The 25,918-nt window shown below is 36.4% G+C and overlaps 1 protein-coding gene across 5 annotated transcripts in view; it reads right to left on the reverse strand.

Moving 5' to 3' along the window:
* Positions 1-718: 718 nt before the first annotated feature.
* The window catches only part of arhgef10l (Rho guanine nucleotide exchange factor 10 like), a 127,281-nt gene continuing 102,081 nt past the window's right edge, over positions 719-25,918 (reverse strand). For 4 of the 5 annotated variants that reach the window (XM_023325040.1, XM_023325041.1, XM_023325044.1 and 1 more), the window contains 6 exons: positions 21,064-21,278; positions 20,079-20,248; positions 17,366-17,508; positions 9,150-9,321; positions 4,307-4,429; positions 719-3,746 (listed from right to left, as the gene is read on the reverse strand). In XM_023325040.1, the coding sequence (XP_023180808.1) occupies positions 3,196-3,746; positions 4,307-4,429; positions 9,150-9,321; positions 17,366-17,508; positions 20,079-20,248; positions 21,064-21,278 (1,374 nt within the window). In that variant the 3' untranslated portion in view covers positions 719-3,195. The remainder of the gene's footprint in view (positions 3,747-4,306; positions 4,430-9,149; positions 9,322-17,365; positions 17,509-20,078; positions 20,249-21,063; positions 21,279-25,918) is intronic. The other variant, XM_023325042.1, reaches the window with a different exon arrangement.

The raw sequence follows: 25,918 nt of genomic DNA on the forward strand, positions 1-25,918 counted from the left end.
TGTGTGCGTGCATAATTGCTAGTCCTGTCTGTCTCTGTGTTGCCCTGCGATGAACTGGCGACCTGTCCAAGGTGTACCCCGCCTCTCGCCCATTGACAGCTGGAGATAGACACCAGCACCACTCCCAACACCAATGGGATAAGAGTGTAAGAAAATGGATGTTTAGTCAAGACAAAAAAGTTTAGAATTAATGTCAAAAACAAACTGACAGAATTAAGTTTCTATGATATTACAATATTAGGGATTCCTTTTCTGCACCTGGGGTTAAAGTAAATATTTTTTTCTCTACTTTGCCTCTAGCTTTCCTTTTGCAATTCCTACAATTCTTTTATGGATGTAGTAATTGACATAACATTAATAGTGATCAGCAAACAAATGACGAATGTTACTACTGTATGCTTAGAAAACATGTAAAACAGGCAATAGGGATATGACAGCTGTTTAACTCCCAGGTTGAATTCACCATTTAATATTTGTGTTGATGCTTCACTGCACAAGAAAAATGTGCATCTACATGGGTGAGTGATTGCAGCATGTATGGCAAACTCAAACTCTGAACTGTGATGAATGCTTGCTGGTTTTACTATTTTACCAGCCATCTTCAACAAAAATGTTTGTCAAAGGATAGATATCAGCTTGAAGTACTAAAGTAAATGATGCCAACAACTAATTAATACAAGAGCATAACGTTTGCCGGTACAACATGAAATCAATTCTGTGCTTTACAAAATCAAATATAAGTTTATTTAGTACAATAGCCTGTCCATCTAATAGTACAGTATGTTTGTTCTTATTTCAGTATTCAGTACATAAATATCAACTGTAAGTAAATGCAAATGATATAAATGAGTCAGTTTCCATCAAAATCAATATCATGGAAAATCCAGTGCAGGGGTAAAAATACTTTAGCACTCAAAATATCAAGGTCATCACATGACTCCACCAAGAACATACATCCATCTTTAAAATGTGGGAATATAATCAAGTACCTTGATAACCAAATGTTAACAGTGCATATCACATACTCATAAAGTTGTATTAGGATTGCTCCTAATATCTTCTGCTCTTCTTCCCAAACGAAAAAAAAAATAAAGCTTGATATAAGCAGTCCCTATGGTGTCAGTAGGCTGAATCCTACATAATCTGGCAATACACGTCTGATGTATTCATAACAGCATTGCAGGGAAGTTAGAATTATCTTTCCTTTTAAAGGATTCTGCTTAACTGGGTGTTTAATGTATACAAAACTTATGCAGTTGGGGGAAAATGTAAAAAAATCTCAGTGTCCATAATGGCATGCATTTAATCTTTAAATCTTTTTTTTCTTGTATACATTTCTTGCTGTTAGTATACAGTATTTTGTTGGAATTTATTTCCAGCTATGAGGGACTTATTAAATGTATTTACAAATCAAATTTACCTTAGGTGTGGAAGTAAATAAGCCTCTCCTGACTAGAAAAAGTCCTATGCTGAATTAAGTTGGCAAAGAAAATTGCAATCATCACCATTTCTTAGTTTAATTAAAATATGCAAAGTTTTGTTTATAGTTTAATATCTAAGTGCCAGAAAACTTTAAAAACACATTTGAAACTATGTACCTTCTGCTTCATTCTTAATCAAGGGTTAATATCATGCTACTAGTCTGACAATGCTAACACAATTTACAAGTAAGACATTTTGAAGGAAAACCTTTTAAAACTTACACTGTACCACTCAGTTCTTCGCATACCACTTTTGATTCAACATTCTTGCAGTTGTTGGGAGAATACAAGGTCCTTGTATAAGTTCAATAGAGAACCAACAGTACCTTTAATATTTACATTCCTTTTAAAATTATTAATCACTGTTTTCTAAAAAAAAAAGGTTTTTAAAATTCTTAGCATGTTAACAATAGATTACATAATATTTTAGGTGATCTTAAAACATGAAGGCCGACAAACTACAAGATAGGGAGGTTGTTTTATGTTAGCATGAACATTTATTTAAATAAAAAAAAAAAAGATGATTAGTGGTTGTATTAAATTTGCTTTTGGAACTCTTTTTATACTATGCTTCATAACAAAAGCAATAGACATGATGCCTACTTGTTAGATGTAAAATTTCACCATATAAATTCACACCAAATCCTCCTTATGATAATAAAGACAGTCATTGCGTTCTCTCTGTTTTTCAGCTGTCCACAATGTTTCATTCAAATCTTGTATTGATATGTAACTTGTGTTTTATATGTAACCTTTGTTTTGGGGAATTAACTATTTTGTGTGCACATTTGTACAGATTTTCTGGACAGTGAACAAAGAAGCAGAAAAAAAAGCTGCTAATACTAAAAGATTATAATTTGCAAAATTTGGTAATGAATCTCTAAATTCTAGAACAGAAAAGTTTATCAGAGAACTCTATTACAGAGTAACTTAGCTCCAAAATCAATTGTTGTGAAGTTTGTACTGACATGTCAGACCCAAACGAAAAGATTGACCAGCTGTTCAGAGCAAAACACTTATTATTTCTAAATACTGCAACAATAGAGATTTCATTTTTTTTAAAGAAATGCACAGATTATATTTTCATACATATTTGGAGGTGTTATTTGTTCACATTGTATGGGATGAAAAAAACTGCAGGCAAGACTAATAAAGTGATGCTAATGTGCTTTGTGATGCAATGTTTGCCTTCAGCTTCCAGCTCTAAGACCGATGGGATCTCTCCCACAGGATCACATATATAACACATCCGTTTCTAACTGTGCAGAGCATGGTGGATTCAACAAAGGCTTCTCCTCAAAGGCATGCTGTCCATGGACACTCTTATTTGAAGTCCTCTGCAGAAAATAAATGTGGCAGAGCACATGGGGGTTTGATGAGGTTAAAGTGAGGCATATCAGTCTTAACTAAGGCAGGAGGAGAAACCAGATCAGTATGACAGCATGGAACTAATCTGTGGTGACCTCTGCCACCGCTGGTAAGATGACTATACACAGTCCTGAACATTTAAAGCATCTTTTTAGATTGATAGTGCCTGTCACAAACAGCATGTCTTGGCTTCCTTTTTCCACAGGGTGATGACAGAATGTCAAGCTCTGTGACAGAGGCAGCGTTTCCTCATACATTCAAATCTGCTAAATTTGTATAGCAGGTGATTCGAGGCAAAGTTGAGCAGATGTTGACACAGACAAATCCTGTTGTGTTTTTCTCCATATTACACAGTCAATGGGAGTTGCCATACCATAAGAGTATTTTCTAAAGAGTCTCCACTTGTCCTAGAACCTATCCCTACTCCTTCCTTCAGTCTACGAAAACCTTTTCCTCCTGATATGACTGCAGCAGATATCACCCTGTCCCTACGCACTGCGTCCTTCTCGCATGGACGTCCTCGAACCCACATTTCTGGGTCATCGCTGAGTTCGTAGATAGATCCATCCTCCACACTGTGCTCCAAAGACTCCAGGGACGAGTCGGAGGCCTCGTCCCCGTGAGCTGTCAGCGGCCGTCCCGGTAGTCCTGATGTGGAGCGCAGCCTGTACTGTAGCAGAACGCCCCGTCCTTTTCCTTTCTCTTCTGCTTTGTAGCAACTGGACGGTTGCAAGGATTCCTGTGAGGAGGAGTCACTTCGGTCTTCACCTCCACAGGCAGAGTCTGGTCCGTCCCCAACAGAATCTCTCTTGAGCAGATCAGGAGACAAAATGCTGGTGGTTGCCACAAGAAAGTCCACAGGTCCACAATGAGCATTTAGAGAGATCATTCCCTTTCCTGTGAAAATGAATGCACATTTAGGTTGCATCCATAAGAAAAACACTGGGACAAGGTGGGCGTCAATCACATGCTCAATAAGAATGTTATGCAAGCTGCATAATGTGGAATGAAAAATGGCTTGAACCTCACTTTCCATCATGCCTTTAACAGTTTACTAAAATTATTTTTCATAATTTTGTGACTGTTGAAGCAATAACTCTACCCATAGCTTGTGGGGCATTTACATATTATTCAATAAACTCACTTGCAATAAAGTGGCTGGGAAGTGAAGGCTCTGCAAGTGGGGAAGTAACCACCTTATTCACTTGGTCTGACAAACAAAACACTGCAAAGCAGTTTTTAAATATTCTGCATACATATATATGGTATATATCTACAGTATATATGTATGCAGAATTATTTGTGGGCTAGCTGCCTACAATATTTGCACTGGTTCCCACAGTCGCATGACAAAAAAGTGAAGTGTGACCTCTATAATGGACAGTGCAAAGTAATTTTCCATCAAAAACAGTTTCTTCCAGTCTCTATTGACCTCAGAAGATGATGTTCAGCCATACCTGTTATTTTGGGGATGCCCTCCAGTTTAGGAACTGGAAGAGTGATGATTAAACCTTGGGCTGTTCCCACCCATAACAACCCTTGGCAAATTAGAAGACTTGTCACCCGCATGTTCTTTTGACCTGTAATGTAGAAAACATAGACAGAAAATGGATTTTTCCTTGTCAGCTATTGTAAGAAAATAACACAGCCAAAATTGCAGTATGTTCTAGTAAAAGTATGAGAAAAAAATACTTTTTATTGCCAAGTGCTGTAGTAAATCTAATCTATGAAGCAGTTCCCAAAAACTTTGAATCATTTTCTTGTTGCCAATCCAGATTAAATCCAACATTCTTGGAGAGACCACAGACATTGCAGACATTTTTTGTTTGAGATTTGTGCAGATCTGAATGGGAGTTTTGTGGTTTCACACACTGCTCTACAGGTGTTTGTGTCTGGAAACATGTGTCAAACAGGACATGACATGACTGGTAGTGTTGCTCACAGGAGCCAGCTGGTCCCTCTGTTCTTCCACTTCTTGCACCAGTGATATTACAAAACCCATTGTACACTGTTTTGTCTGATCATGTTGTATAAATGCCTGTCTGCTGAAAATAAATACAAATCATTTTTGTAAAGATAATGAGGACATGATACAATTTTAAATTGGTTAAAAACAATCAGAGAAAGTGGTAGCATCCCTGAGGGCAAAGCTTTGAATTAGGCTAGATTTCAATTTAAAGCCTTATATACAGTGGAGCTCAAAAGTCTACACAACCCTTTAAAAAGGCTAGACATTTGTGATCTAAAAAGTTACACAATAATAAATCTTTTTTCCATCTCTAATGTGTAATTCACATTCAATTTAACTAAAAACAAACAAGTCTCTTAGAATAAATTAACACTAAAAATCTTGCAACAAGTTGTGTAAGTGTGCACACATTTAAAGATTGAACTTCCTTTTGGTAACGTTTCAGCATTTAGCCTTAGTCAGAACACATCTAGTGTCAGTTTTAATGGATCTGGTCAGTCTAAAATAAAGTTCAGCTATCTTACTAAACATTTCCTGACATTTACAACCTTTTGCCAAAGTTAGAGCATGAAGACATTACAAAGGATTGGAGGAATATTATTGTACAAGTCAGAATAAGGGTACAAAAAAACCAATAATAAATAATAAAGATACTGTATGTCCTTATGAATAAAAAATGATGGAACAAGAGTAACAGTACAATATGGATGTATTAATAAATCTTGCAGTAGCAATAATATTGGTAAAAATCGCGATGACAATATCAGGTGCAATACAACTGATATGAAAAAACATTAAAACAGATTTTCTGAATCATCCAGAAATAGAAATCCTATAGTTCCATGCACTATTCAGATGTGAAACAATTTATTGAATAAAACTAATAAGTGAGATTGCATTCTCATTAGGAAGTTGTCTATGTGGCAAAAAAGTACTTTAGAAATGGAACCAAACTGGTTCTTTCCTGTGGTTTAAGAAATGTATAAACATTATACGTTCTAAAATGTTCTCATATCCTGAGCTGGACTCAGAAGCTGATACTGATGTTCTCTGTTAACATGACAAATGTTGTAACTCAGAGATATGTTTTTCAAAGTTAACTTTCTTGATTTCGTTATATAGCATGTTAAAAGGAGCAGGATCTATCTTTGCTTCATTTAGTTTTACAGTTCTACATTAGTGCCAGCGGAGGAGAAGTGCGTTCTTTTCATTCAAGAACATTCTTTGTTTCCATCTAACGCAAGGCTAAATTATTAAATGTGGGTTTCATTTTTGAATTCATTCTATGATTCCTAATGTTTTTGTCTTCCACTGTGGCCTACTTATCATAAGGCCACTTATCATAACATCCATGGCAACCTTAATTGAATTACACCAACACTTATTTTGACACAACTAAGAGAACACTCATTTGCCTGTGTAGCTGTATTTACACGCTTGTTCTGTGCCGTGCTTCAAATTTGATGCTTTGTGCAAAAGGCTCAGTGGTGTCATTAATTAATTTGTTATAATGCACAAAGATGACTCATCCAACGTAGGAAACAGATTCTGCATGTGTAAGATAAAACAGAACCATACCATTAAATATTTAATAGTATTTAGGTTGAGTTTTGTTGGAGGGACAGAGCACAGGGTAAAAAAAGTCCTTTATTTTAATTCGTCTCCCACCTGCTAGCATTGCTGTGTAGTCTACTGGAGCTTAAGTGAGCACACGATCCTCATGAACACCCACTCTAAAGGTTACCATGAAGTCTGAAGTTAAGTCAGGGAATGTGGGGACTATGCTTTGTCTTTGCAAGACTGATAAAAAGGGATAATGTAAAAGCAGTTGAGATTAAAGAGCTACAGCAACCCCTCCAGCAATCGCCATTCTCCAGTGCTTACAACAATGTACACACTGCAATATCATGAGGGAGTTGGCATTTTTCCTGAAGAGATGCTTGAAAAGATACATGTATTTTATAGTATGTCACTCAAAATATTTTGGAATATTTTTTTTCCACCCTAACAATTAAACTATTAAAAGCATTAGTACATAAGAGATCAGCAGTTTCCTTAGCCTCTGAAAGTTCTTTCTTGTTTACTGCAGCTGGAATTCCCTATTGAGTAGAAATCACATTAGAGTAGAAAGGATTAGGGGGTATATCATTACTGCATGTCCTAGCATAAGTCAAGGAGAAACCTAGGGGAGCTGAGACCCAGTGATGAGGGAAAACTATCAAAATTTCATGTTCCGTTTCTGTGGTTGCAGCGTGTCGAGGGAGCTTCTTTTCTCCTGTGAGCTCAACAAATCACAACTTAAGTCAAAGATCTTCCTCTCTTTGTGGACCCTGTAGACATGAGCCTAGCAACACTTTTTTGTTATTTTTTTGCACCCTGCAACTTTCCCCAGGGCCAAACCTTAAGGCAACCACATTTTCTTACACATACTGCATATTTTAAGGGAGAGGAGCGGAAAATGACCTTTGGGCCAGTCGTTTTTTCTGGATACCATGATCGTGGAAGTCTGTTCTCCTTTAAATCTCTACTCCAGCACTTAAAAGAAACACAAAACTTTGAACCAAATAAGAAGATGGTTTTCTTTGAAATACATCCCTGTTGTTGTGCTTTGTTTTTTCAGGCAAAAATCCTCAGTGTGTTGGAGTATCGGATGAAATCCAATATGAAAGGCAAGATGTTGTTATATTTTGTCTTTAAAAAGGTAAATGGTTTTCTCATGTGAGATGTAGTATTTGTTTAATGAGTAAAGAACCCAAATACCGAAGGGATTGTACCAAAACTTCAGGACTTGAGATTAAAGAACAGGTGGTGATATGTTTATCATAGTTCCTCCCTCAAAAAGCAAGTAAAACAGGCGTCCGCACTTGCTGATAAATATTTCATCCACCCGTAAAGAATGAACACTGCAAGTGCGCCATCTGAGGAATTCTAAATGGACTGACTGAAACAGCAGTGACATGTAAAATGAAGGTGAGAGGATTTGATGGCAGATCAGATAAAGAAACTGGGACAGAAATAAAGTTAAATGAAAACTATAAAACTGTGGGGTTACTGGTACTAGTACACACGGGAAAATTAGATGCAATATCAAAAGAAACAAAAGTCAAGAAATATTTATTTCCCTTGTAATATAATATATAAAAAAAAAACTTGAAGTAACTCTTGTAGCATGGTCTGTCTCAGTTAAATGTAAACTTTTCTCCAGGTCCTGTCAAGGTCTAGTCAAAACAAACTTTTAACTCCAAAGGTGGCGTCTCACGATCTCCAAAATATGAGGATAATATGACTTGGCAAAGATTTTATGCTTATGAAAATATTTTCTGGCTTAGTGTTGATACATATCATCCATTGTTTGAATGATAAAATAAATAATTCAGAAAGCTTTTAAATGCTGACATAACCCATCATTTTTTTAAATTAACTTTCAGCATCAATTGCTGCTGGTAGAAAATGTGAACATGAACTTGTCTGTTAGTCAGTAGAACATCACGTTTTTAAAAAAAAAATGTCATTAGGAAAACAGCCTCAGTTATGAGAAAGTTGTATCTAAAACTTGCTGATATTTTGCATCACTGAAACATTCAACAAAAAGTGTTGAAGAAATTATTGAAATTGTTTTATATTGACTGTATATTGTACCTCAAGTCTGCTCCAGATTGGTTGATCAATGTTTCTTGATGTGTTTGAAATTCACATGGATCAAATGTCTTGTCCTTTTTGTTTCTTATTGGATTGTACTGTATACTGTGTTACTCTGTTGCTATGTAAAGTTGTTGCAAGATTTTGCCCACAATACCCAACCTGTTTCTCTCCAGAAAACAAGTGGAGGTGGGCGATGGGGTCAGATAAGCAGATAAAAAGCTGGTTCTTTGAAAGCCATACAGTTTATATCTGACCAACTGACTTGCTTTGTTCTCTTCTGTTTTAATTTTACAATAGTTTTAATTCTGGTATTTGAAGCTGATGGAGCAAGGCTGTTTCTGGCTCTTAGTTTCATCTGAACTTTTACATTTACTGCTTAAATTAAAGTAGGTATAGAACAATACTGGAAATTATCAGAGTAATAATCTCTTTGTTCTGTTGACACATTTTTGCATCCATATACAAAAAAAATAACCCTGCAAAAGAGGGAAAAAACCCAACAAAATTACTAATATTGGTACTAAGTAAAATATTTTTAGAACAAAGTATAGCATATCAGTAATAAAACTGTTCATAGCAGAAACCATTGTGTAAGATTTTATGCAACAATGAACTACATTTGTTTCTATATCTGAAGCATAAGGATGCCTGAATGCATACAAAGGCACTGATGTGTGTTGTCTGTTTACCAGTGTTCTGCAGCATTGAACGTGTTGAAATGTTGATTTCCTGCAGAAGCTCCAGTGTTTCTGTATGAAAGAGACGAATGGAGGAACCCTCTGAGAAGGCCATCCACACTCCTCCACCAGCACAGGCCATATGTGTAACGCTGATCATGGGGTCTGGATGGACTTCAAATTTCTGTAAGAAAAAAATATATGGATTAACAATTAAAGTGTAAATAATACCCCTGTGAAAGCACAAACTTACCCCTGACAAATTTTGAAAAATTCCAACAAAGTGGGCGGAGCCAAGAGACACTGAGGGGCACAGCCAAGTGTGGGGATGAGTGGAGGGGGTTAAACAAGGCTGTGGTCAGGATGAAAGAATCTGTTGCCAACTTGACACTTCTTCACTATATTTAGCAACTCTTTGAACTCCTCTTTTTTTCCAAGAAGGTAACTACTGACAAATCTCGCAACTGTTTTTGTTATTGGAGGCTTTTATGGCAACAATGTGTGCAGGCACCAGTCGCCCTGCTGTGTCCTGAGCGAGTGTGCTGCAGTGAGTCCCTCGCACTTCCTCAGCACAGCAGTCAGTCATACACAGCCATCCGTTCTCTAGCATACCACCAGTAGTCTGAGCAGAGAAGATCCATATATTCTCTATGTTCACATAGAGAATATATCACGTGCAAAGCTGAAACAGTAGTGATCAATGCAGTTCCAACTCCTGATTTGCAACCACAGGCGTGTCTGAGTGAGATGTTTTTATGCCCAAATGCGATACTGTGTGACGTAAAGCTTGTGACCAACGGGAAAATTCAACTGCAGTAGCCACCACCGAGATGACTGTAGGTAAGATATCGCAGAATTAAACAAATTTACATTGGATTGTAAAAATTAGCTGAATTTATGTTGAGGTTAAATTCTATATAAATGGCTATATTTTCTAATAAGTGGACTATTGAAGACATTTTTTTTCACAAAGGGTTATCACAATAAAATAGGCTAAATACATATACATAAGTCAGACTTCTGCAGATATTTAATTAAAAAGAGAAATGTATAGCCCCTCAGATTCCTGCTTTGTTGTTTCTTGACGGTTAGCATATTAAATCCTAGGGAAATACACTGAAGTTTGACGAAAAATGAGAATAGAAAAATGTTCAGGGGTGAGGAATATTTTTAAAACCTACTCTGTACATTCCCTCAATAGGAAATATTGATTTCTGCAGACTTAGCTAATGAGTTTTAATATTTCAACCATTATTCTAAATAAACTAAAACCCTCCATTTTTAACAGTTTAAAGCATCATTTGTTTAACGGTTGTTGATGTTGACTGATGAGGTCAGCAGAGATCCCCAAATCACATCCATTTATTGCCATAAACTTGCTTTTGCAAATTAGATCTAAATGTCCCTCCTAATTTTGTAATTCGCAGAGTCCCAGATCCACAGAGAATGTTTTTTTTTTTTTTTTTTTTTGCATCATTTGTGCAGCTTCTATCTTTTAAAGAGCACAATGTAGCAAGAGTTTCAGGCACACAGTCTTAATGAGTTGTTTGAAATAAATGCAATGAGCCTTATCGTGGCAACACATGCAGCCCCTGCGGTCTTTGGCATGACAAGGGGTGGTTTGGGCATAATCTTGGAACTCATATCACCGTCAATACACAAGTTGCATAAAACTGGGCAATTACTCAGCTTTGGGGTGGGGGTGACTGAGAGAGGATGAGAATTTACCCCCCACCCCAACCCAAGTGCACTGGCAGACAGGGATTACCACCTGTTTGTGAGCTTTTGCCAGTAGGCCTTCCTTTGTTTGAAATTAGGGAAAAGAAGCCTTTGATGTTTTTTCTCTTTTAATTGATGCTCCAGCAGTGGGTGCCTTATATAGCTGGGAAACTATATATAATACATCTCAGTGTTTTTGCAGTGATCAAAAAGTTAAATATTTATAACTATAAGGTAAATTTTACCCTCAGTAAGCCACTTTTAATCAAACAGGACAAGCTTGCACAAAAACAGTGTTCAGAGTTTCATCTTTCTATATGTTGCATAGCATAATTATCACATTAATCATTATCAAGCATGGTGGAGCTAACAGCGACTTTCAGCTCATCAATTTCTGACATACTGTGGTTGCAGATTGCCATCTTGCCAACCATATGTCTGAAACCACCTGGAGGGCATTCTGTTAAGTGAAGAACAGTATATCACAGGAGACCAAAGGAGTCCAGAAAAGTAAATCACATAAGAGGCTTTTTTAAAGCATGTCTTTAATATTTATAGTAAAGTAATATATGCATTTAATCTAGCTTTACATTAAAGAGCTGAATTCCCTAAAAATGTTATGATGTATAGTCACTGTGGACCAAATGTGCTGAATGCCTGCTGAGCTGTGTCATATACAGGGATAAGTACAAGTCACAATGTTGCCCCCAACCAACAATCTGGTATTATTCTACTGAATCCAGCAAGATGAGGTAGTCAGTGAAGCTTGACAGTAGTAATGTGCCCTTTTCCACTCAGCTCGGCAGTGTCACACTAACGGCAACATCCCTCCTACAGTCCACCTCCAGCGGCGGGAAATAACAGCAGAGCCAGAGTTGCAAACACTACAGCTGGTCTGAACAGCTCATTAGTCCTTCATTACACCAGGCGACAAGGTGTCTTTGTCCTTTGCCATGAGCTGAATCCACATCTCCACTGTGAGGGCGAGGGAGCGGACAGGGCAGCTGAGTGATAGGTTAAACCAAGAGGAGCAGAAAATAATATAGTGAAGAAAAGAACAAGGGGATGCCAGTAAGTACTGATCAGAGCCCGTAAGCACCATCCATGTCCTTTTACGTTAAGGCATGGTAGAATCTGAGTGAAAGAGACCTCTGCAGTGGCCTTTAAAACAAAGATCGGGCTGTAAAAAGCAAAAGCGTCAGGGCTATCAGCAGATTCAATCAACCCCTACTGTCTGACTAAATTGTAGATAAAATTTTACTTGATTGGTTAAGATTTTCTTAATTTTCTCTCCAATTAAGCTGTTTCAAAATCCGATTGTTATTCTCAATTCCTGCTCTGATTAAATGTAAATTGGATTTATAGTTTTGTTTTTTTTTTTGCTACTTCACTTACACTTTAAGGCTTCTGTTAGAACTAAAATGGTTTAAAAAACAAAACTATTCAAAACTAAGACAGTTTTATAAGATGTGGACCTTGGTAGAGAGAGCGGTTCATAGATTTTGCAAAAAGAAACAAAAATAATGAGCCGATGCCACAGACAGCTCAGCAACAGAATAGCCCACTGAGACATCATTTTAATATCTCTCTGCCACTTAACTTTCAGCGTTCACCTCTGTTCTCTAAGAAATATGCAGCAGGGTATAAATCCAGTCACTTTGATTGTGAAAAGAAAGCTGAATGGATTCAGATTTTGTAGTCTCCAAAGGATAATACTGGCCCACAATAGGGGATACGAAAGAGTTTAAGACATTTAAAAATATTAAAAATGGTCTTGCAGACAAATAAACTGAATTTTGTAGACAATTTTCTTTTACTTGTTTTTTTTGTAAAGCTTTGGCCCACCAATGTGGATTTTAGCTGAATGCAAATTTGCTTTAGTTATTATAACATAAGAAGTAGGGTTATCACAATACAAACACTTCAAAAACAACATAGGTACTAAGACATAAATATTTTTAAACTGCGGAAACATGGTTCTTTCAAATTAAGAGCAAAAACCATGATTAATTACAATATGATAATATTTTCACTTTGAACATTATGTAACAATTCAGCCCTCATTTAGAAAGATATGTAATTTAAAATTGTCACTTCCCGGTTTGGTAAAACAGTAAACAAGACAACACTTCATATAAGTGTTGTCTTAATATTCTTTAAGGAAGTATGTACCCTTGATGCAGTAATTATTTTATGATTGTGTATCTTAGTGCAACACTTAGACTTATCCCATATTTTCACATAGCAAATACCATTGAATACAGTGACAGATGTGCTGTGTCTCTTTGACTCGTCTTTAAAGCCAAATATTCAAAAATCAAATTCGGTCCGAAGTGAAATATATTGAAATGTTGATTAAATTACCAGGAAGCTATAAATTATTTTCGATGACCGGATGAATGACCAAGGGTATTTGCTGACCCTTTTGTCGCCGATTAACATGTTGGCCTTTTCTCCATTAAAATAAAAAGATTTCCCAGATTTGGTCTGAAAGGACGAACTGGTTTATAAACCAGCTGCTTTAGCTACAGGGACTTAATGTATTTCTGTATAGTATAGTCTAATTTGGTCATCTTGTACATAATTTTCATTTAACCCAGTAGTGGGTAGACAATGTAGTGAAATAATACAAAGATGAAGGCTAAAACAAATTTGTTAGTGCTATCAAACTTCCTTAGGGTTCTGCTGGTGCCAATTTAGAAACCATAGGAAACAGTCTTGTTCTCCCAGAAACAGTATAGGTTATTTTTAAATAACAGATTTAGAATTCAAGACTTGTAACAAGATGCTTGACTGCAGGATCAGTTGCAGAAAATGAAACAGGGCAGTGATGTCCACTAAAGTTATCGAAAAACAATTTAAAAGTGCAGCAAATTTCACAAAACAATGACAATCCATGTAGAAAAACAACACAACCAAGAACGTGACTGTTTAAATCTGTCCTATCTTCTTGGAGGAGCAAACATAATTCTTGTTCAGGTTTTTTACATGCACAGCGGCTCCTGTGCAGCTGGTACCCTTGGGTCCACATTAGGGAGTAAGACAAGGTTAGCAAAGAGGTAACTAGAGCTGACCTGCGAAGCTCTCTGGGAGACACCCTGAACCAGAACTGTGCTTTCATTGCGGGCCATTCAGCTGCTTAAGCATGAGTCTCTAGAGGACAGGGGTAGGGAAGAAGAGGTGATGAACAAAAGGAGACATTTCAAGCTCAGCTCTTTCCTGATTATGTGGATCCTGGAGCAGACTTGGTAAGCAGCTGTCCTTTTTGTGAAAGTCCAGATTTGTCAACTGCTTCTCCTCATTTGCTGCAGCTTACAGCCATGATAATGAGTAATTACACCATGTTAGAAAACAAAGGTTTGGGAATCAGGATGTATTAAAAAAAAAGCCATGGCTGGTGCTAAAATTAAGCAATTGCAACCTCAGATAATCAAACAACATATGGTGTATTTCACTATGTCATTAATTATATAACTAGAACTTTGTTAGGAAAAAACAGTAGGAATTACATTGTAATGCACTTAAGGACAGCCATTTACAAGCAACAATCTAAATTAATGGCCTTCTGTAAGTTGGTATTAGTCCCCATTACCTGTGTTTAGGAATTGTGTCCAATACACTCCAATGAAACACTTTGACTCCTTTCTTCTGTAGACCAATCTTATTCCCCATTTAAGGAGAGGGGGTGGGGGTAATGTTTCTACAATGATATTCAGTATTTAAATGCTATCTGAGACTTAGGTTAGGGAATAATTTTTTGCAATTTCTCTGAGTAGCAAGATCACATAAAGTGGTGCATCAAACCTTTGGAAGAATTGCCTTGAATACCTCTGTATTGCCTTGAACATATTCCACTTGTTAAAGATTCTTCTCATGATGGAAGAATGGACAGTTGATTGGTTGGAAAAAGCCTTGTAAACCTTTCTGGTTAATGGACAATAACAATACTTTTATGATCTTGCTGATCCCAAATCCACATAACATCTTGTCAGGACAAACTTAAATGTTCCAAACAAATATCCTATGTAACCCTGCCTAAACTGTTTTTGTCATGCTGCTCATTCATGGTCATGTATATTATTCCTTTTTCTTCTTTGGTTTTATTTAACTGATCTTACAAGGAATATTGAAAGTTTATGCTCTAATTCATGGAATGTATTAAACCTTAGAGTTCATACAGAATCGTAAAATAAAAAATAGGACACAACAACTCAAATAGAAGGGCTCAACAGAAACCAGACAACCATCTAAAGCACTGCATTTCAGAAAGAGGGGGTATTTTCGCAACCACATGGCAAATACAACACACTGCACTCTAACAAATGTCACTCAAAAATTCAGATGTCAGACAGGAATTCTCGCAAATCCTGTCTAAATCACACCTAAGTTCTGAGTAAACAAACATGGAGGACAAGTCAAGTAAAAAAATGTATTTAAAAATCTGCATAATTATCTTGCCATGTCAACCAGACACTAGAAAGAGACTTTGTAAAATTAACTGCTGACCAAAAAGCAAGTTTGACTTAAATAAAATGAGAATTAGTTGTTTTACTTTAGTACATGGAATCTTTTGAAAACTGCATTTTGTACTTACTAAGGTTATTATTGATTCAACATATGTTTCATAAAACCAAAAAGAAATACAAAAATTAGCAGCGATTTTTACTACACTGAGTGTGAATGCTTATCACATTTAATTTCCTACTGTGCATTGCTGCATGTTGGCAACTACCCAGTTTTAATTTGCACAAGGACACACAGTAAAATATAACCAGACAAACATTTGTTTAGTCGTTAAAGGAAGTTCTCTAAGAGTATGCCTCAGATTGTTTGAGATAAGAGTTTGAAATTTAATGCTCAGCGTCCATGCTAAAAGACGCTGAGAAAGTGGTCTTTGTTCAAAACAACTAAATAAATCACAACATTTGGACACATGCAGAAAAACTGCTAGTGATGCATACGGAGGTTTGTGGGCTCAGGGAGTTCAATTTCACGCAGATGAATCAGCAACTGGACAGTGGCTAGTTGAAGAAAGTTGAAGCTCACTTAACTACATTTACATTACATGTTAAAATGAAGATTGTATCTGATCTAGATTATATTCTCCTAAAAATGGTGAAGCTATTGCTTTTTTTGTTTTTGTTGTTTGATAAATGTTATAAATCCTATCAGTAAATTGTAAACTTATCCAGCCTGCATATATTTACTGCACGTGTTTTTTTTGTTTTTTTTTTTTTACATAAAACTCGATCTATTTATTCAACTATATCCAATCACCTGGGACATATAATTATATAGTAATGGGTTTCAGTTTGGTCTCTCAGCATCATGTTTACCTTGCCCAGAATAATTTGGTTTTATGTCATTCATTATCATAGACCACCATTATCATGAGTGAAAACTCGCTCTACACTCTTAATGACATATCAAAAAGAGAGAACACCTCGGAGGATAACTGTACAAATATGGAAATAATGACAGACACAACCGCCAGTTTGACTTTTAGAAAATGATAGTGCAAGGCACTGTATCATCACTCACAGTTCCTGCAGTATAGCTTATTTGTGTAGGGCTTCCACACATTTTTTATGAATCTACAAGAGGGCCTGCCTCATTGTCCATGTAGTGGCTCTAGTGGCAGTAAATCTTGATGACATTGCAGATTAGATTGCTGGCTCTCAAAGGTTGTATTCATAAATCTTCCCTGAAATGAACGAATATTACCTCAAATGTTACACACAAAATATGTAAAGATAACATGTAGGTTCTCTAAAGCTTTAGCAATGTTTTAGTTAAAATAATTACAGAATTCTGTTGACAGAATATGTTAGGATTAATAGAATAATCCATTTCCTTTACTTTTGTTTTCAAAGTAGTATTTCTGAATTGTTTTTACTATAAAGGATGTTTTTACAGTTTAGCAATAAAATGGAATTTGTAATAAATAGTGTACTTTTTGGGAAATTTTATTTCAGAGCAGCTAAAATGTCTTTGCATAGACAGGGAGGTTTTAAAAATGACAGTTACCTTGAAAAAGCAACTTGATTTCTGATTACTCCGTAAAAATGTATCTTAGTTACTTTACTGATTACTGGATTACAACTTACTTTATTACTTACATTCAGCAGCTGCGAACAGCCCCAACAGCCTCAACACAACAATGACAACCTGGGTGAGTAAATCTTGTTAAAGGGCAGCATTTCAGTAATCATGTCTGAGTGTGTCTGGTGAAATTGAACTTCATTTTCTAAGAAATTTAGAAAATAAAACTTAACTTGTTACTGATTTAAAAAAATAAGAAGGGTTAAGAGTGGGGGCGGAGTTGTGTGTGTGGGGGATGGCAGGTGGAAGTTCAGGTTTCACAACACTAAGTTCTTTAAGTTCTTTAGGTATTGTGATGTATTTCTGTAAGTTTCCTTCTTTTGTGATTAGGTCTCTGTTGAAAAAGAGATTTTGTTATGAAAATTTTAACCCACAAACAAGAGTTTTAGAATAATATAGGGGTTTACCTGAGTTGTAAGGGTAGATATTTGTATGACTGTGACAGAGTTCCCACAGCTTGCCCACACTGATTCATCCAGCACCAGCAAAGTCCGAATTGGCTCTGCTCCCAGGCTAACACATATTGGAGATTCAGTTTCCCAGAGGTCATCTGCAATAACACATAAACCTTTTTATCTCAAAGATTAACAGAAAAGTAAAAAAATCACAGGCTTTTTCCCCCCAAGGTAGCTAATAAACTACAAAAACAGGCCCTCAGCATTTACACTAACTGTGCCATATAGAGTGAGGCAACTGTGCTCAACTTAAGCCACCAGTTTCAGTGAGCTAACTTATCAATGCAAAACAGCTAGTGAACATCAGTGAAGAGGGTTCAGTAAAGGTCTTTTTTTCTGTTTCTGTGAAACACGTGATGTGACAGAATATTCGCAGTGGGTTGAATAGAACTATGGTCTTCTATTTGAATTAAAAAAAGTGACATCACACACTGTGCAGAACAACATTTGCTTCTTCACCACCCACATACTAATAAGTTTCGAGTAAACTTTAATGCACTCTCCCACTGTGTTATCACCAGCTTCTGTCCCTGTTTGAAAGGAACTCCAGTTCTCAATGTCTCATCAGATCATTTTGCCTTATTGGTGTGAAAGTGAAGCAGACCTTTTTCTTGGAGTCCTAATCACAAGGCCAGACCTTGCAGGTAACACAAAAGCCCATTTTAAAGGGGATTACACAAGCCTTTCCATTTGCTGTGCCTTAATGAAGGGAAATTAAAGAAGGGAGTGCATTCAGCCATTTAATTAACATTTTCAGTTGTTTATTTTTCCTTTTCATAGAAGAATAGCTTTACAATACCTTCTGACTTCCACAGGTTAATTGTTTGGCATGTTGTAAAGGTCATTTTCCCACCTTTTCAAAATTCACACTTGCAAATGCACCTCTGATCCTCTGTTAACCGAAGCCTTGACAGCATTTCTCCATCTTTACGGCCACATTTACACAGTGCCGATTTTCAGTGAAACTGTAGCATTTTTGTTGAGATTCAGATGTGCACTTACAGTACATGTCTCTGGTGAGCAGAATCTCTGACATTGGCACTTTTTGAAACCAGATCTCAGAGTGGAACTTTTCGTTAAAATCCCCCCTATGGAGGTGTGAAGTACTCCGCAGGTGTGAAAGCAAACATGCACAGAACGCTAGGCTGCAGGGTTTGTTCTACGCATGCACGGACAGATAACAACAAAAACAACGGCGGATTGCATTGTGCTGCGTGTGCTACTTAATCCTGTTCAGTTCAACATAACTTCTGATACAGGATATATATGCGTCACATGAGCACTTGGTTTATTGGAGAGGGGTTACTACTTTCTAAATGCGGAGGAAGTAAGTGAGGTAAAAGATAAAGGTCAAAAGCACATGTGCAGCTTGGCAAGATAACAACAGCAGATTCAAGGTGTCTTCGCAGTCTCGTCTAAATGTGGAGCTTTTGACCAATACACATCCAATAATATCAGCAGTTTCCAGACATCGGTCTTGTGTTGACGTACCTAAAGACAGTGAATGAGCTTGTCACATAGAATCAAATTTCTCAACACATTTTTAGTGAAATTTAAAGAAAGCTAGCCTAATGTTTGATGGACATGTCTTGAGAAACTAAAGCTAAAGCAAACCTAAAACAAAGCAGCAATGTTTTAATGTCAAAAAATCTTTTGGTGCAAGTGTCAGGTAACTGTATTTTCTGGTTGTTGCAGACGGTATCATGCTTGACAAGGGCATGAATCTTTAACAGGTGTGCCAAATCCACAAACATTCTCTGACACCCTCGGGAGCCCTTCTCCTGTCCTTTATTGTTATATATATCTATAAAGCATGAATAGTAATATTTAATCAGCATGCAGCAGCTTGGTGTAATTAATCATTCTCTCAGCTTGGGAGAAGTGGGGAGCGCAGTAGGCAGACAGGCACGCTGACATACTTTGGCCAGGTAAAAGGAACCCACTGATAGAGCTATTGTGCTCCTGCTGGCTCTGAAGACTGCAAACCTCTGCTGAGATGGTGTTAAGCCCCATTGGCCTTGTGCAACGCCTGACTAAACATGGCATGCCATCTACCACATGGTGAAGTGTTACGTTCATATTTGCAGTGGGTGTGAAAAATCCCTCTGAAGGAAAGGGAAAAACATAATGACAAAAAGTAATTTAAAGGCAACTGTTTTGGCAGCTCAAAAATAATGAAAACATTCTGTGATTTTATTTTCCAAACACCAATATTTATAGGGTAATTAAATAACAAGTTTACCTTGAATATAATAGTTTTTTGTCATAGCTATGTGAAGTGTGAAAACTAATACAATAATTATTTCAAGGTTAGAAGATAGTATATAAATGGCCCAGTCATGTTGTTAAAACATAAGACACCCAAATCATCTGATGATTCAATATGAATGAATAAACTAGCATAATACAAAAATATAAACTAACTTAGAAAAAATATATATTGCTTTTTTTTGTATGGTTTTACAGGGTTGTAAATGTAAGCATTAAAATAAGTTAATATAATCATTCCATGCCTTTGTTGTTTTTATTGAATTGCTTTGAAAATGTTTTAGCATTACTAAAAAAATGTTTTTTTACCTTCAGAGGGACTACACTTAAGTTAAGATATTCCCCATAACAAACAAAATTAAAATAAAATCATTAGTACAGAGAGAGAGGGACTAACCAAGAACCTCACCATTGTTGTTTCTTCCATAAACCATCACTGTACCATTCCGCAAACCCGCAAACAGGAAGCGAGCGGAGTGCTTCAGGCACAGCACAGGGCAGCCCTCTGGGTTGTGGAGGGTCAATAGGCATTGTGCTGCGGTGTCTGCGCTCCCATAGACCAGAATGCTGAAAGCACAACAGTAGCACGAGGAAACATGATAAATGAGTGTCATTTGAAATGACAGAGTAGCTCGTTTTCATGCAGTTTGATTTAACAGTGCACGAAGCATTTCACATGTGGAACCACTCTATCTTTTGCTTGCTTTAAATGCCATCTGAACTTTGCAGCATCTTATTCTCCTCACGATGAAAACTGCATATTGCTGTTTATTTATCTCTGACAAAATAAAAAATCTGCAGCATTGGAGCTGACAGTCTTATGAGACTTGAAATTGTTAATTTGTTTTTCTTTTTAATTTTTTGCATAGCTAGATGAGTTTTTTTTTTTCCCTAGATAGGTTACATTAACTGAAGGATAATGAGTCAGCACAAATAAACTGCCCTGTTCTGTTTTTTTCAGTCACATCTGTGACTAAAAGCACCCCACAATCCCTACTGTTAATTAAAGATACATACAATGGTAACAATGTGTTACCTGAGTGTGCTTTCTGTGAGAAAATCAAAAATCTATTCACTGTTGCAGTGACTGGAGACTGAGATTAAATCTATCCTCTAAACCTTTGATCTCCTCAGTGAGGGTATCAAAAGCTTTATTGGATTTAAAAATGAAACTGATCTTTGGACAAGTGGCAATATTGATACTTTGCAGGGATATCAACTCTGACCTCTTGTTTTGATGAAGTATTGACAAGCAAATCTTTACAATTGAAAATCTTATACAGGCTTGACAAATGATAGTATCTGATTTCATTTTATAACAAAAGATAAACGAAGGTGTACTGAAAGGCATTTTGTTACATTTTTAAGGATAAAGTGCTTACCGGCCATCATCTAATCCAACACAAATGTTGGTACCGGTCCCTGCAGTGGCCTTATGAATGCCCACATCTTCCTCCTCTGTTGGTGAAGGCGCCTGCACATACTCCAAGCATCGAATCGCAGAACTGATCTGTAGGCTCTTCACAGCCCGTGGGGTGGGCCTGTTCAGGGAAAAAATCTCTATGTGGCCCTGAAAACCTTCATCTGCACCAGCCACCTGTATGGAACAAAATAAAATCTCATTGAAAAAGGACAAAGACTTAAGAAAGAAAGACTTGAGCAAGAAATACTGCTTTTAAATTTTAACCTTTCATGTGACCTCCTGAAAACTTCAGCTGATCAGATGGATTTTATAAATTACAGAAAATGTTTTCTTAGTTTAGTGTTTAGAGTGACTCCATGTAATGAGATGATTACTTTAAAATAATCTGAATATTTAATATATTGGTTATAGAAAAATTACTATTATTATAATTGAGGTAATTGCTCACACATTTGTAATTCAGTCTTTTTCCCCTACAACCTGTTGTCATGGTTACACTAAAATGAATTTCTCATTGGGTGATAAACCTTGTGAGGAGTCTTGAAGCTATTCCTGCCAAGAAGCTATTGTGTGGCAAACAGCATGCACAAAGTTTGACCTCTCAAAAAAGCTTTTGTAGCTGGAGTAGCTGGATCCGACCCAGTCAAGATGGTTGATCGACCTTTAGAGACTGGTGTTATAAATGTTTATTTTGCATTATTCAACATGGTAAGCTGTCTATTTGTCTAAGAATGTTTTTTATTTGTTTCCATGTCGTGGACATATTTATGGCTTTTGAGAGCATGAGCTTTGCATTGACTGCATGGTTCCAAAGTGAGGAACCTGCAGAATATTCCAAAATCCAGTTGTAAGAAATCAATCAAGAGAAACCAACTCATTTCTGAAAAGAGAGGTGAAAAAATAGCATTCAGATTCTGAGAGCTGCTGGATTACAGTGGTGAAATAAGACTGTGGGATCTCTTAATCTCTTAATTTTCTTTCCCCTTTCTAACCATCCCTCCTAATTTAAAACAGATTTTAAAAGAATGTATTATAATGAATAAAATGGTAATTTCTTTATCAAATGTGACTGTTTTTCCTTTAAAACATTAGTAAAGTCTTTTTTTCATAATGACTAAAGTTTGTTACTCAGTAGAAAGGAGTAATCAATGCTTCAGATACATTTTGTTTGACTGATTGATTAAAGACAATTTTGAAAGTTGATCACTAATGACTGGTTTATTGACTTTCATGTATTTTGAAGTTAGTAATATCTTTTTCATTCAGCTCTGCTGATTGCATACTTATTACAAAGATTATTCTACTGAAACTGAGAAAGTTCGAAGCAGTTGTCCTCAGATCATTGTTGAACTGTTTTACATATCTTGAAATTGTGAAGGTCAGAGGAGAACTTGTCTTAGTTTGAATGTTTCTTAGAAGTCAACAATGGAGGTTTAAAAAAACGTGTGGATCATTGATCCTTTCAGGCCTTGTCATTTTTTATCCTCACACTCTTTTTCATAGCACATTGCATAATATCATCCCAAGAAGATCAAACAATCATCTAAACGTCTACAATCTTTTCATCACTGAAGAACAGAGAGGGTCTCATAAGTTTCTGAAGAGCTTTGAGTTGCCTGACAATGAGTTTTTTTTTTTTTTTTGCTGCCTAGATCAAATGTGAGATATATTGCTACAGTCAAGCCAAGATAGAATAAAAATAAAATCATTTTCAATTAACTCAACTGACTTCTTATAAGAAATTATACAAGGTCACGGCATACACTTTCAGATTCTGTTTTCAGGACCAATGAAATTTAATATCAACATAGAGCAGCTGGGAGTCTATGATGCTTGGTTTCAGTTTGGAAAATAATTCGCTCATACAGCATCTAGAGATGTCTTTGAGACTTCCAAGAGCAAAAGGGCAGTAAAAACGATACCATACTAAGGAAGACAGCAAGATATTCACATGAAACTACACTAGTCATAACGAGTGCAAGAGGGTCCAACATGTCAGAGTGAGTGGAAATCTAACAAGCCGAGATTTAATTGGGGCTTGACTTCATATGAACCACTGTTGTATTGGTTTTTAAGTTTCCTTTTAATTCCCAGTGCTGAAATAAAATAGGAAAACAGAAGACATCCAACCTGTCTCTGATTAAACTTCAGTTAAGGTGGCACTGTTGTCATTCCCAAACAATTCCTGTGTTGTGTTTTGGTTCTAATGTGATTTAAATTGTTATGCCTGTAGGAGGTCAGACGAATATGACTTTCATAGAAAAAAAATCCCACCTGCTTGCTGTAAAGACAGCAAGGAATTATTTCCTCTGTATAAATCATAACATGTGAGTGGGACATGGGCTAAATATAGTCTTTAGCTGTTCTCTGCAACACTCATCCTTATTTGCATGCAATCATTTGTTTGATTTGTATCAGCACACAGAATCTGGACAGGAGCAATCCTTTGGGCTCTTGAAAATGAGCCAGAACAAATAATGGTCTGTTGCACAGGGTGAAAAGAAGATTGGGAGCACTCATCTTGCAGCAAAGGCTCCCCCTCTCCAAAACAGAACAGTTTCAAGTCACTGAAGAACAACAGCCAGAAGCAGTCCAGACTCAGCCAGGCATTTTAACATTCTTTTCTCATATTCTTTTAATTTAAGTTGTAAGCATCTGTTGAAAATACTGTGTTCTAGTGACATCATTGCCATTTATATAAAATACCAAACAACTGGAGTTGTGTCCTGCACAACAGTTGTGCAATAAAGTTGTGTTCTGCTTTAATCACAAACCTAAGTCAGTAAATGCTCTAGTAGCATTGAGTAGATTGTTGCTATGAAACCAGTGAAAAGCAGAATAAAGTGGCTGTGTCTGAATTCACTTTATATAAAGTAAAAAAACTGAAGGCTAAGAGTTCATTTACTAACCCTGGCATGGATGCATCTATGCTTTTCTCTACAGCAAATGTATTCTTGTTGTACACAATAGGAAGCAAAAGGGCAGCATTTGAGGAGATTTTGTTCCCAAGAACGAGAACTATGAGGATAGAAAAAGTGGGACGGGGAAGGTGAAGGCATTCAGGCAAACATTGCAGTATCAGGCTGATTAGACACAATGTCATTACTCTGATCAAAGCGTGCAGAAATCCCCATAGCCCATCTCACTTTAACATGATTAGTGTCATCCCTTATTTGACAAGGCTGCCAGGGAGGTAGAACCAACTGGGGGCGTGAACACTCAGCCACTAATTATTCATACTGGAACCGCAGGCCTTCACTATTATTATGATTATAATTATTATAATTATTGCCATTAATATTTTATTTTTGAGGAAAGCGCTTTGTTTATGTTTTGTAACATATTGTTTTAAATAGCTTCTCATGACAACAAATGCGAAAGAGTCATGTTTAGAAGTCAAAGAGCTGACTAAATGTTTTGAATGATTTCTTTCCAGAGCTTCAAACACTGCAGATTACTCGCTCTAAAGTTTTTATTTAAAACAAGATCTCTCTCTCTCTTTTTTTAAACTTCATTTTAGAAATGTTTTTACAAACTTGGGTGAACATACAAATGTTCCAGTTTCTATGCAGCAAAATGTGCGTATACTGAATAGAAAATTTACATCCAGCTGCCCTTAAAATATAGTTATGTTTCTATAAAGAAAAAAGTAGCATTATTTACCACACAGAACTCAATTTTAGTAAGTTTTTGATGTTTTTGTCAAACATCAAAAACATCAAGCTAAACAAGTAAAATTTTATCTTTCTGTCCTCAGATAAACATGACTATGTTATTATTATGAGAATCAGATATAAAAGGTGAGTGCTTTAAGCTTGAGACCCACTTGTATTTGTTTTACACTTTGAAACAAGACTTAGCATTCTTACGGAGAAACAATATGCATTGGGTTGATTTAAAATTTAATGGACAGAGAGACAGAAAAGAAAGAAGGAGACACAAGTACACGGATGAAAGATGGATAGAGAGAATACCAGAAAACAACAGAAATCTGCTTCTACACCCGCAGAAAGAGAGGGGAAAAGCAGAATAAAAAACGCTGTGACAACACATGTAGGGATAACTAAAAAAGTGATCACCTTCTATAGTATCAGAATTAAAAAGGCTGGATATCAACATTAGCTTTGCAGACAGATGTCTTTCTGAGTAATGAAACAGCTTTATTTCCAGACATAATCAATCTGTCATGCAGGTGGATCATTCTGGGTTGTTATGACCACACCTGAATCCAAATCTAAGTAAGAAAAGTTTAAAATGATGAGCTCTTATGATGTGGTCAAAGTCAAATTTTTCAAGAGTGATCCGTTTAAATTGTAATGGCAAGTAAAATATAATTTGTTGCAAACTAATGTTATTCATATCATAGAAGTAACAAAGCATGTTATCATGTACCTTGTGCGATACCAAATGAATGTTTCTTTAAGAGCATTTACAGAGCTAAAAACAAGCCCAAAAATGTTTTAAGGTTACTCAATTGACTGTAAAGGGTATGTGGATATATGCAGATAAGCAGGTTGTGATGAAGCAAAGATCTGATGGTTGACACAGTAGAAGAAAGCATAGTTTCTTCTCATTACTGAATTATTTGAGGGCTTATTCAATGGATTAGTTGTTTACCAAAATATTAAATTGCTGCATATCTACATTATGTGGGACTAAGGTTACAAAATGTACTTAAAAAAGTATTGTGCAAAGAGCTGCAAAGTCAAAAGGGAAACACAGCTTTGTTATACATTTATGTGGTGGTAAAAACCAGAGAAATAAAATGCTGAAAATAAAACAATTTCAGGCAGCAATCAGGAATGGGGCCAAGA

Source organism: Xiphophorus maculatus, chromosome 20, assembly GCF_002775205.1.
Source record: "Xiphophorus maculatus strain JP 163 A chromosome 20, X_maculatus-5.0-male, whole genome shotgun sequence".
In the NCBI taxonomy this organism is placed as follows: domain Eukaryota; kingdom Metazoa; phylum Chordata; class Actinopteri; order Cyprinodontiformes; family Poeciliidae; genus Xiphophorus; species Xiphophorus maculatus.